Genomic DNA, 12,590 nt, shown 5'->3' with positions numbered 1-12,590 from the left:
GCGTGTCAGAATAATATGATCTAGCCCAAACTTTATCACTGACTAGATAGTTTGACGTCGGACAATTACAATCCTCGAAAGCTGCCACCATCCGGAAATATTTATGTGCAGCGAAGACCTCACCAACATGGCGGCTGGAGGTGGCATGCAGGAAGAAGAAAGGTGTGTCATAAGAGAACCACTTCCGCTTCCGTCTGCGCAAATGCTGTCATTTCCTTTGCTTATCGTGACTAAGATGGAAGCGTCGTTGGAGTTGCGGTCCAGTTTTTGGGTCGGGGGTCCGGCTCCGGGGCAGTTTCATCGCATCCTGCCCACTCCCAGTTCCTTCGTGAATCCGGCATCCTACGCGGGCCCGATTACGCGGACGCAGTAAGTTCTTGGCGCCTTAGGTTGCCTAGGGGAAGTGGGGCCTGGTGCCGTCGGCCGGTTTTGAACGAGCCAGGGTAGGTGAAGGGATGACAAGGGAGCGTGCGAACGGTAGGGGAATCCTCGGCGCAGAGTCCCGGAGAATACGGAATAATTGGAAAGAGACACGGAAAACTAGAAGCGGAACCCGGTGTGCGGGATCTGGTGGGTGCAGGCTCTTTCTCCACGCCGCCTCACGCCAGACTTTTCTATGTCAGGAACCCCATGGTGACTGGGACCTCGGTTCTCGGTGTTAAATTCGAAGGCGGAGTGGTAATTGCTGCAGACATGCTGGGTTCTTACGGCTCCTTGGCTCGTTTCCGCAACATCTCTCGCATTATGCGGGTTAACAACAGCACCATGCTGGGTGCCTCTGGAGACTACGCTGATTTCCAGTATTTGAAGCAAGTTCTCGGACAGATGGTGTAAGTCGTGCAGAGAATAGGCAGTAGTTCCCAATTGGAGAGGGGAATCCACATATTTTTCTCTCTTTAGAAGAGATGAGTGAACTTGAGGCTGCTGGGAAAGAGAGGGAGAATAGTTGGGGGTGGAAGAAGTGAATGAGTGTGCAATAAATAATGTTAAGCACTAGAAAGTGTAAAATGGATAAGATAGTGAAAATTTCTTTGGGGAGTGGATGGAGATCTAGACTTTTATTGTCTCCCGTTTCTGACAACAATTTTTTTAAAGGATTGATGAGGAGCTGTTGGGAGATGGACACAGCTATAGCCCTAGAGCTATTCATTCGTGGCTGACCAGGGCCATGTACAGCCGCCGCTCCAAGATGAACCCTCTCTGGAACACCATGGTCATTGGAGGCTATGCTGATGGAGACAGGTTGAGTGCAAATAACTTGTTTGACTGCCCAACTAGTCCCTGTGTAGTGTCTCTTCTATGACCCCAAAGTGAATTCTACTTTTAACTCAGACCCTATGGTCTCATTTTTCAGCTAAGATGCAGTAATGTAAGATGAAATGAGTTTTTTGACCCATTATGCCCTATTAGCTTCCTAGGTTATGTGGATATGCTTGGTGTAGCCTATGAAGCTCCTTCGCTGGCTACTGGTTATGGTGCATACTTGGCTCAGGTAAGTAGTCAGTCTGAGAAGTGGGATTGAGAGGAGAACAAAGATATTGGGGGTTTGTGGTTGGTGGTGGTTCTGAAATTCTGACATGAGGAGCAGGCTAGCATCCCTGTTGCTGAGCAGATGAAACCATCTGTTGTAGTCCCAAAGGTGTACATTACTTGGTTATTCCAGTGACAGGGTGGTGTATAAATGAATCGGTATACTTGTAGAAAGAAAAGACACCCTAGGACTTTTTGAAGTGGGTCATAAAACAAGCAGGCCATTAATTTTGGTGAGGCAGTAGGTGGACTGTCATCTTTCACTCATTTGTGCTCCCTTTTTACACTGTGGGTTTGAGACAAACCCCCAATATAGCCTCTGTGTTTTCCCCAATCTTCCTAGCCTCTGTTGCGAGACGTTCTGGAGAAGCAGCCAGTGCTGAGTCAGACTGAGGCCCGAGAACTAGTGGAACGTTGTATGCGAGTGCTGTACTATCGAGATGCTCGTTCTTATAATCGGGTGAGGAATAAAGATGGTGGTTGTGGATATTTGCAGTTCCCCTGGGTCTCTAGCTTTGAAGAACAGATTGCTTCACATCTCTGTCTCCTCCCCTTAGCCGAGGGGAAGACACTCTACTTGATTTTTCACCAGGCTCGAGACTTGCCTCGTGGGGATGGGGCATTTTCATTGAATGCTTTGCTTTCTTTCAGTTTCAAATTGCTACTGTAACAGAAAAAGGTGTTGAAATAGAGGGACCCCTGTCTGCTGAGACCAACTGGGATATTGCCCACATGATCAGGTAATTGAAATGAAAATTACAGTAGAAAAAATAGGTGATGAAGAGTTGAAAGACACCTAAGATGCTGTAAGCTGAGGTTTTCTGGAGGTCTCAACCAGAAAAATCCTCTGGGTGGCAAGGGTTCCCTCCCTTTCTGTGGCTTCACCATTGTATTACTGGTCTCTTCCTTTTCAGTGGCTTTGAATGAATACAGATGCATTATCCAGAACTGAAGTTGTGCCCTTCTTTTAACTTTGAACTTGGCTGGTTGTGAAGTAGATTTTCTTTTGTAAAATAAATCCTTCGAAACACTTGCTGAATGGTTTCATTCTGTCTGACTGGGTCACACCAAGAATGAAACTGCAGAGTATTGTCTTACATCATTTCCTCTGGTTCGAGAACCCTTTGGGTCTTTTCTCAGAGCAAATGCAGAAGTCTGTGCAAGGCGATACAGAAGACCCGCTTCTGTCTTCATTTGGGCCTGCTATAGACACAGCTTTGTCTAGATACCAGGCTTAATCTTTGAGTGGTAACTGGCTTTTGTGTTTTAAGATTTAAAAATAAAAATTTTCCCCACTGCACTAGACTTAAAAAAAAAAGTTTCCTGGTTAATGTTGGCTGTAAATGTGATTTTAGTTAAAGCAGCATTTCCAAGACAGAAATGCAGCATCTAGTAGACTTATTCTGGATAAAGTTACCACTCCCCGCCCCACCCCCAAGCTGGAACCGGCAGCCTCAATCCCTCACCCTTCATACAGGGAATAGCAAGTTATTTAAACATTTACCTGTATGTCACCCAAATTGATTGAAGTTTTCAGCAATGCCAGAAAACCTCTTACTGAGCAGTACTTTATGTTCATTAAAAAGTCTTAAGTGCAGTAGGTATCAGTCAGTTGGCATGATACATACAGGGCTGTTGAGTCAATCTGTTCCATGTCCGTAATGGTACTAACCCTGAATTTTAAAAATGAAAATCCTAGGTGATTTTGGTGTGTATTATCTCCAGTCCTCTGAGAAACTGGTATAGAGAGCAAACCCAAAAACTTAATAGAAATTCAGTAAGGTAAGAGTGCTGAAGGAGAAACCAAAACATCCCTCACCCATGATTAGAACAAAACAAAACATTAAGCAGAGGAAACCATGAGTTTTTAGTTTGTATCTGTACATTTAGTCTCAACACAGAAAGTAGTCAATAAATACTTGGTTTATTGATTAAACTGAATTATAAAAAAAAAACAAAACAAAAAAACTTCCTTCTACTACTAAGCCATGCAGGCAGAGTCCACAAAGGTAACTTCTGGCCAAAACCCAGCTGATCCACTGTTGGTATTATGGTCTGTAAAAAAATTACCCACCCACAAGAAAGTCATACAGTGTGCAGAGGCCAGGAACCCAGCTCTGCTAAGGCTGTGGAGACTACCAGAGTGATTAGGTCCTTTGTTGATGGAGTTGACCAAGCAATAGTTCTTGAACTTCCTCAAAGGCAAAGGGTTGACTTGAAAGTCCTTATGGCATCAGGCAAAAAACTGGGGAAAAGCCCAGATTGATCCTCGGTTCAGTTTTCAGATGCCATGGATTCACACAAAGCTGACCAAGCTGTTTCTGGGAGCGATCACTCCAGTTCACTATATTATAGTGTGCTGGGCATTGAAAAAAAAAAAGGGCAGGGTGGTGGGGGAACAAGTGATAACAAATATCACACCTGTACCACTAGGCCCATCACATCTTGAACATCCCCCAGTCTGTGAAAGCCTATTAAACAGGGTCACCTAGGAAAAAACATTGTTTATAAATCCATTTCCCCTCATTTTATTAAATGTTCCACTTACGTACATTTTAAAGATGAACAATTTACAAGCCTATGTAGGTTGCCTTTCCTTGGCTCACAGGAGGGAAACGCTGAAAGCTTCAGGATGGACAGAAGAGTGGTATAGCCATGGGAAAGGTGGCCTTCGTTTTTTGCTCCTTTTCTCTGTATGTTACAGTACATTTCAGTTCATAACCGTAAGTACATACAATTTAAAAAAATCCCTTACATGCAAATTGTAGAAAAAATTTTCTTTCCTTGAAGCTGGCAGTGAAAAATAAAGATTCATGTCTTTCTCTATGCACACCCCAGTGTGTTTCTTCATATGAGATTCTCCTCTAAGCGCCAAGAGGAATATAGGAAAGCCACAGGGTAAAAGCAGGACTTCAACAAGTAGTTTGTCTTTTTAAAGTTCAACACTTGACCTCTTGCACAATTAGCTCCTGGCTGTAGGACATGTGATCTTTTGTCCCCTGAACAGGGTAAAGTTCAACGAAGTAGGGATTATCCCTGGGAGCTTGCAGGATGAAGACCCATTTAAGTTGGAAATGGCTTTCACCCTAACACTGATCCCTTCAATACTCTTTCTTGCTAATGACTGACACAGGTATGATCCTTTGTCCAGAGCGATGGTGAGAGAATGGGGGAAGGGACAAGGGGTCAAAGGTTATGTTGTGTTGGGAGGGAGGAGAGTGGTGAGGAAAGATGAATCTACTCATCATTCTGGATGATTAAAGGTGATTTCATGCATTTTTAAAGCCAACAATTTTATATCTAGAGTTGTTGCAGAAACCAACATCTCTGGAGAGGGAAGGAAAGAAAAGGAGAAGGAAAAGAAAGTTCAGTGGGATTTTTTTTCCATTTTCATTTTTATATAAAAGTGTTAAGACCACAATGAATTTTTTTTACCCATATATATATATATATATATATATATATATAATAAACCAGTTTATGAGCTACATATTTGTCTTTCCCGTCTTCAGAAATGTTCTCACATTGACAATGGTTAGATAGCATCATGCCCAAAGACATTGGCCACACAGTAAAACAAAAAACTCGGAAGTACTATGATACAATTGAGGTAAGAGGGGAAACTCAAAACTTTTAACATTCACCCACGAAGGATTTTTTTCTTCTTGATTTTGTCAGAAAAATACCAAACACAGTGATTTGATTTTTTTTTTTTTTTTAAAGTCACAAAAACCTGTTTTTAGCATAAGTGGGCCAGCTCCTCAGCTCAGACGTATTACTACCAGTTTTTCTAATAGTACACAAATCCACAGAGAAGAATAAGTCAACATCAGCGGAGTGGTGGCATAAAATTTAAAAATATAAATCAAATACCCCACCCTGGTATACTTCCTTTTCCCTAAATCCCTCTACCCTCTCCCACACATTCCTACCCCAACGCCACACCCCCTCCCAGCCCAGCACTCAGATCTCCATCAGATCTAGGTCAGCTTCTTCAAAGCCATAGAAAGACTCGGTTTCACTTTCACCCTCAAAGAGCTGGTGAAGGCTTTCTGGCTCAATTGTCTCTTCAGGAGATGATCTCGGTCGGGGAGTGGAAGCAGAGGGCTCCTCAGACTGTTCCCCACTCAGCTTCAGTTGCTCCTCTAGGGAAGCAATTAGCTCCTCCTGCATGTCAGCATTTCTTGTAGGTGAGTTAATGTTACCATCAGGGCCAGGAAGAACACTAGCCACAAGGAAGGACCGCTGAACTAGCTCTGGACAGTCCCCAATGACGCCCAGCACTTCACCCAGCCAGACCAGCACCAGCTGAAGCAGGACATCAGAATCACATGCAGTATCTGCCATTTCCCGAGCCTGCTCCTTCCACTTTTTATGTAGGAAGTTCTTGACAGTTCGTTTGATACATACATCTAATGGCTGGATTTTGGAGCTACAGCCTGCTGGGACCACTGCAGGCAAAGTGCTAGAGGCACTAAGCATAGTCAGTACCTCTTCTGACAAGTGATTGCGATGACAGTCCATCACAAGCATTCCTTTACTGTGCTGGCAAGCTGTGTGCTTCTGCCACACTCGGGTTGACCAAAGCTCCATGATCTCATCATCACTGTAGCCACTCTCCTTTGCCTCTAGCAATATAGAGTTGGGCACGTTAGCAGGCTGATCTATTTGCCCTCGGTAGAAAACCAGGGTGGGGAGGACAGTGCCATCTGCCAGGATGGCCAGCACCACGTCACACCAAGGCTCCCCCGTGCCCACTGTCTGCAGGGCATTCTCCTTTCGGTCATCACTGCTCAGCACTTCTGTATCCAGGAACAAAGAGATCTCGTCAACAGCCACAATCATAGACAAGGGTAAGTCCTGGTTGTGAATCTGCCGCTGCACAAATTCAATGAAGAGTCCTGCGTTCTCAGCCACATCCTTGGGTAGGGTGTGGGCCACAGCTCGCCGGGCATGGGGAGTCAGGTGGTGCCGTAGCATGAATCGCACAGCCCACTCATAGGAGATCTTAAAACCCCCCTCCAAAGAACGTCCTATTTTGGTGGCCTTCTGAAACAAGGTCTCCTCATTTACAGGTAGCTGCTGCTCACGTTGAGTCAGCACCCACTCAGCCAGTTTCTCTTCTGCTTCTAAGCTCAAATATTTGCCTTCTAGATTCTCTCCCTGGGAGGCCTGGAAGCGCCGAAGCCAACGCCGAATTCGTCGCTGGGGGTTTCGGAAGTGTTCAGCTGCCTGTTCTGTATTGCAGCATAGGGCGAACAGTACTACTCGAAGCTTCTTCACAGACAGCTGCTCCTTCTTACCAACTCCACTGCTGCTACCCCCACCTGATGCTGGCTCAGGTTCCTGGGTGACTGGGCTCCCTCCATCCTGGTCATCAACATTCAGACATCCAGTCTCCTCTGTAGTCAAAGGGGGAAGGGCTAAAGGCTGAGGGTGAGTGGGGGTGGGTGGTGGGGTTGCAGTTGAAGCTGGTGATGGGAGTGCCTGGGCCTTGGCAGCTGGGAGCTCTTCAGGCTCAGCTGGGGTGGTCCCCGTAGATTTCACAGTGGCAGCTTTGTTGGGAGGGAAGGAAGGAGGTGGGTACATATTCTTCAAGTTCCGGTCATGTGTTCGGTCACGGGTCTGGCTATGCCTAAAAGGGGGTTAAGAGCACAGAGAAGAGGAGAAAACTCAATTAAATTAGAAAAATAATAGTAACAATAAAGACAAAACACACAGCAAAACAGAAATGAAACCATGGAGTCAGAGTTTTTGTTACCTTGAGTGAGCTATCCAAGTAAGTCCTATGGAAAATGAGACCAAAAAAAAAAAAAGTTAGTTCAATGAAGAAACGTAAATAGTGTCCTAGGATTTCAAGCAAAAAGACAAACCTACTACACAAAAATAGACCCCTTACATTCACTCACCTTCTAGTTTATATACTCTTCAGGTTAGAACGCTTTCAATTTGGTGTTCTTGACTTATACAGTATGACCTATATCCTGTATCCTTATTTTTTTTCTTGTTCTACTAACCCCCATCTCTCCTACTTACCCCGCGGCAGGATGCTGCTGGATCTGTGTGAGGGGTTGAATACTAAATGCTTGGCCATGGCATCTCCCACAGAGGTAACAAAGGTACATGACGTGCAGGCCAGTTTGATTCCACTAAGAAAAAAAATCAGAAACATAAAAGACAAATATAGCAGTGACACTAGAGAGAGCTTTGAAGCTTAATAAAGGAGTATGCCCCTTCTTTCTCCTTTCCCTCATATTAATTCACAGACCAATACTACAAAATAACTGAAAGGATTTAATGTAAAAATCTGAAAATTTAAGAGATCACCAATAAGCTTTTCCTTACCTCACAGAATTTTTAAACAAAGCCAAATACTTGGGGCTCTTCCTTGGAACATGATTGCTGAGAAAGACAAAGGAGAAATAGTATCAGTGAAGGGGCTCTGCCAGCTAAACTTTAGCTCACCAACCAATGTCCCTAAGAGAGAGATCTCTGCAACTCATTCTAACACCCAGCCCAAGCCAATTTTCCCACCAGAGCGCTTCCTAAACTTTAATATGCATATGAATCACCTGGGGCTCAATTAAACTGCACATAGATTCTATAGGCCTGAGAACATGCGGGTGCCTGGAACACATCTGAGTGGCAAGGTCCTACCCAACTTACAGCACAGACCATCAAAGCCAAATAAACATGGGTGTGGTCTCTTACTCTGATAGGTGAGTGAGATAAACGACTCTGAAAGTTGAAGGAGGAAACAAAAAAGGAACAGGAGAGGGAATGAAATGAATTCTAGAGAACTTGAGCACCCAGGTAGAAAACAATGGGTTTAATCATGTGACTTACTTGATCATGTGGTTGGCATAGGCTCGAGAGCAGCAGGTACTATAGCGACACAGAGAGCAGTGTACGTAAGTGGGGAAGTGATTAGGGAAATCTGGGATCTCAAAGCTGCACTCCAGACATGTCTGGCGGCCCATGGCACTCCTGTCAAGATGAAAGGGACATTCTCATTCCTGCCTCCAGGATCTCCAAATGCAAAAGGACTTTAGATTGCTACCAGACTGCAGAGACTACCAGGAACAATCTTGCCCACACAGCCCCACCGGCCCCACGTTTAGAAGAAGGCACTGACATTTTCCTAACAGCTCTCTTCTGGATGGTGCGCTGGACAGGGGGATAAAGGAAGACAGGCAGAGGGTCTGTTGAAGAGGTCAGCGGTGCTGACTCCTGCAAGGCGCTGGCAGGTGTATCATTGGAAGATACAGGAACAGTTCGTGGCTGCCCTCTAGAAGCCCGGATTGTCACCTGTGAATCAAGGAGAGGGGTATAATTAGACACTAAACCTCAGAATACTAAAAATCTTTATATTCCTTTCTTCCTGGATCTGTAAAGAAAACTTTGGCAAACACTTTACCTTGGTGCCTGGTTTCAAGCCTTCCAGCTGTTTGGGTTTACGAAAGGTTTTATGGTGCTGAAGCTTGTGTTCAATCTTGTCCTTGGCAAAGAGAAACTGCAGCCGGCATTTGTTGCAGTGATAAACATTCCTCTTCTGAAGGGGAAAATAAGTGAGACAGAATGCCATAAAGGTACCCAATGAATTTTTTTCAGTGCCAATCTTATCATTCTTCCCACCTTTCTGTTGATAGCTTAAGAGACTCATCATCTCCCATGCTCCCAAAGGAAGGTGGACTCAAGGCCAGGATAACTAGGTCAAACCATCTCCTCCTGGTGTGCTCTGACACTCGAGATGCACAACATAAGCTCTACTTGCCCCTACTTTATCTTTATATTGCAGACAGTGCTACCTACTCCTGGACATTTATTATTATCATTTTTCTAAGTAATAATGCATACATGGTTTAAAAAAAATCAATTTTTATTCTGTATTCTTATGTTCTAAGTTTGTCTTCAACTCTCAACCTTCAGTCCCTTCCACAGAAACAGTATGTTAATGGTTTCTTGGGTATCCTTCCACAGTCTATATATTCAATAAGCACATGTTTTATACATATCCAGTCACCACCTACCTGTTCTTGGTTTTTTTCCTTAAAAAAAAAAAAAAAAAAGTAACAGTACTTCTCTGCACTTTGCTGTTTTGCCTCAACACATCAGTACACACAGATGCACCTCCCTATGACACAATTTTGAGGATTCAGTCTGCCTAGTGTTGGTCATTCAAAAATAAGGACCATACTGTGACATTCTTCTCTAAGATAGAAAGGTTACGTAGCCTTAGTTATAAGTGACACATCTATGCCTCTATCTGGAAATACATTTGTGGTAGATTATCAGTGTAAGGAGGTGCCTGTGTGTGCACACATGTGAACATCAAACATAGGCACTGCTGTCTTGTTCTCCATTTTATATGCTCCCTTAACGTGTATCTTCACTTTCCTTTTCTATAAACTCCTCTTGTTGTTGTTATTATGTGCCATCGAGTCGGCCCCGACTCATAGCGACCCCTCCTTAGGTTTCTAAAGCGGTATCAATACAGAAGTAGAATGCCCCATCTTCCTTCCGAGGAGTGGCTGGTGGGTTTGAACCACCAGTCTAATAGTTAGCAGTCAAGTGCCTTAGGCACTACACTACCAGAGCTCTCAAAGGTGATGCATTGGCCGGGTCTCCCGCGTACAAGGCGAGAATTCTACCATTGAATTACCAATGCCCTCTCCCTCTTGTAGCATTTTAAAACAAAAATCTATCTATCCCACCTTAAAAATGAAATATAACAAAAGCAGTCACAAAAATTCCTCTTCGCTCTGTCTTCCCTTCTATCTACCACCCTTGTCCTCCCCTTCATAAACAAATTTCTTCAAGTAAGTTGTCTCCATTTTCTTACATCTCATTCATTGATCCCACTGAAAATGACTTCTTTCCCTAACAAAACAGCTCTCATCAATGTTGCTAAAATTAAACTTCTGCCTCTAAGTTCCTATCTTGCTTGACCTTCCTGCAACATGTGACATTTTGATCATACCTTTTTCTTCAAAAACACTTTCTTCCCCTTAACTTCTTTAAAGCCAAGACTCTTCTGTTCCCCCTCCTAGGACTATGGAAATAGAGACTTCAAGGATCATAAGCCTTTATCTTATTCTCAAAGGTGGATGGGGAATCCATGACACTTCAAAGTTTAAAATTCACTGGATTTATATAATAATGACTTGTAAGTATATTTTTTTCCAATCCAGACTTCTCTCCCAGGCTTCAGAATTATATACCCAACTAATTTATTAGGCACCTGTATTTGATGTCTACAGATACTACAAACTCAGATTAACCAAACTCACAGTCTTCCCTCCAAAGTTTACATTCTCTAGTGTTTCTACGTCAGTAAATAGTCTCTATAAGCCATCTAATTTCCCAAGATAGAATCTAAAGCACTATTCCTAACTACTGCCTTGCCAGTTCACCTAATCCATCCCTAAACCATAAATACCATTTATCTTCTCAGTCTCTCTCAACTCTTGTTTTTTTTTTCATTTCAAAAGCCAACAGTCTCATCCACTCTCATCTCTCACCTCAACAATGAAAATGTCTTTGGGCTAGTTGTGGTAGTTCAGTTTATGTGTCAATGTGGCTGGGCCTGGCTGAGTGGCTGGGCAGCTGGATGTAGTATTCCCCATGATGAGACTGGTAATCAACTCCATGATGGAATCTACTGTGAGCAGCTGAGTAGCTGTCTTAGGGTTGTGGTCTGCTTCCTGTGTATGAGGAGAAGCTAGGGGAACGGTCGCTAGCTTACGGCATGCTTGAACCCTGCATGTAGCCACATTGTTGTTCAGCGGCCTGCCATGTTCTGCCAACCTTGAGACTTTCAATGGACTTGAATTAATGGCCTGCTGCGTGGTTTGGTATTATCAGGACTGTGCCTTTTTACCTGTCAACCTTGGGCTTGTCAGCCTTAGCAGCCAGCAGCTGTCTAAGTGAAGAAAAGCCTCCAGCTTCAGTGGGCCAGGAACAGGAGAGCTGAAGCCCAAGCTTGAGGGGCTTTCACCCAGCCCCCAGAGCCTGGTACTTTGAACTAGGACTTAAAGTCTCCAAACTGTAAAAGAATAAACTCCTGTTTGTTCAAGCCACCCCATTTTGTGGTATATTCCTGTCAGAGCAGTACTAGGTAACCAGAACTCTAGTCTCCCTAATTATCATCTTACTCTACTTCAATACATTCTCCTCAGTGCAGCCAGTATCATCTTAACTAAATGCAAGTTTGAACACATTAGTCCTGGACTTAAGAACCTCTTTAATGGCTTCCCAATGACTTACAAAGTTGAAAGTCCTTTTCATGGCTTACAGGATCCTCCTTCCAACCTCCTCCTCATACCCTACTCTCCATCCAACCACATTGAATGTCTTTCAATTTCTTGACCCTCCTCCATACCCTGGGGGCTCATTCTTACCCATCCTTCTGGTCTTAAAAGCCACTTCTTCTGAGAAGCCTTATTAGCTTATCAGGCTGAGTTATTAGGCTCCCAGATTAAGGAGATACTTTTGTAGATACTGTCCTTCCACTCACACAGTACTTTTTATGCTGTTTAGCTCTCTTGTTTACCACTAAATCTCCAGCACCTAGCACAGTGTGTGGCATGTAATAGAAACCTAATAAATTTTTGCAAACAAATGTGTATTATCTTCTTTGGCCTAGCTCATTCCTGGCCCCAGCATTCATTAAAAAAAAAAAAGATTTTGGGTGCTGCTTGGTGCCTGGTGCCTGGTACCTGGTGTCTCATGTAATGTTGCTGGAATGCATTGCCATTTTTGAAGACCTTCAGACAATAAGGGCAGAGCAGATGCCTGGTATCCTCATGGATCATCCGAAAATGAACATCAACCTCAGAGTAGAGTGAGGAGCGATACTGACACACCTGAGTCACATAAGAGGGAAGAAAGGCTGAGAGTGAGCTAACCAACCAAGGCCTTTAAAAAGAAGTAGCAACAAAAATAGTAAAATATGAAAACAAAAAAGCTTTCCTACAATGTATAGAAAACAATTTGTTTTCCTGACTTTGTAATTTAGGGCTATGTTTGTGATAATCCCAGCTGTGACTTAAAGATGTGGA

At 43.7% G+C, this 12,590-nt stretch overlaps 2 protein-coding genes across 2 annotated transcripts in view; one reads left to right on the top strand and one right to left on the bottom strand.

Moving 5' to 3' along the window:
* Nucleotides 1–235: 235 nt before the first annotated feature.
* PSMB4 (proteasome 20S subunit beta 4) lies at nt 236–2,274 on the top strand. Its single transcript, XM_007950887.2, has 6 exons — nt 236–369; nt 624–830; nt 1,096–1,242; nt 1,411–1,492; nt 1,874–1,990; nt 2,182–2,274. The coding sequence occupies exons 1-6, from the start codon at nt 236–238 to the stop codon at nt 2,272–2,274; spliced, it is 780 nt and encodes a 259-aa protein (XP_007949078.2).
* A 3,219-nt stretch (nt 2,275–5,493) lies between these two features.
* The window catches only part of POGZ (pogo transposable element derived with ZNF domain), a 36,297-nt gene continuing 29,200 nt past the window's right edge, over nt 5,494–12,590 (bottom strand). The window contains exons 11-18 of the mRNA XM_007950883.2: nt 12,249–12,395; nt 8,948–9,082; nt 8,666–8,838; nt 8,377–8,517; nt 7,876–7,932; nt 7,567–7,679; nt 7,292–7,316; nt 5,494–7,165 (exon numbers count right to left, since the gene is read on the bottom strand). Of these exons, the coding sequence (XP_007949074.1) occupies nt 5,494–7,165; nt 7,292–7,316; nt 7,567–7,679; nt 7,876–7,932; nt 8,377–8,517; nt 8,666–8,838; nt 8,948–9,082; nt 12,249–12,395 (2,463 nt within the window). The remainder of the gene's footprint in view (nt 7,166–7,291; nt 7,317–7,566; nt 7,680–7,875; nt 7,933–8,376; nt 8,518–8,665; nt 8,839–8,947; nt 9,083–12,248; nt 12,396–12,590) is intronic.

The sequence above is a fragment of the Orycteropus afer genome, unplaced genomic scaffold (assembly GCF_000298275.1).
Source record: "Orycteropus afer afer isolate SDZICR_OR568_19922 unplaced genomic scaffold, OryAfe1.0 scaffold00290, whole genome shotgun sequence".
Taxonomy (NCBI): Eukaryota; Metazoa; Chordata; class Mammalia; order Tubulidentata; family Orycteropodidae; genus Orycteropus; species Orycteropus afer.
The sequence above is the reverse complement of the archived record's forward strand: the minus strand, read 5'-3'. Positions and strand labels throughout refer to the sequence as shown.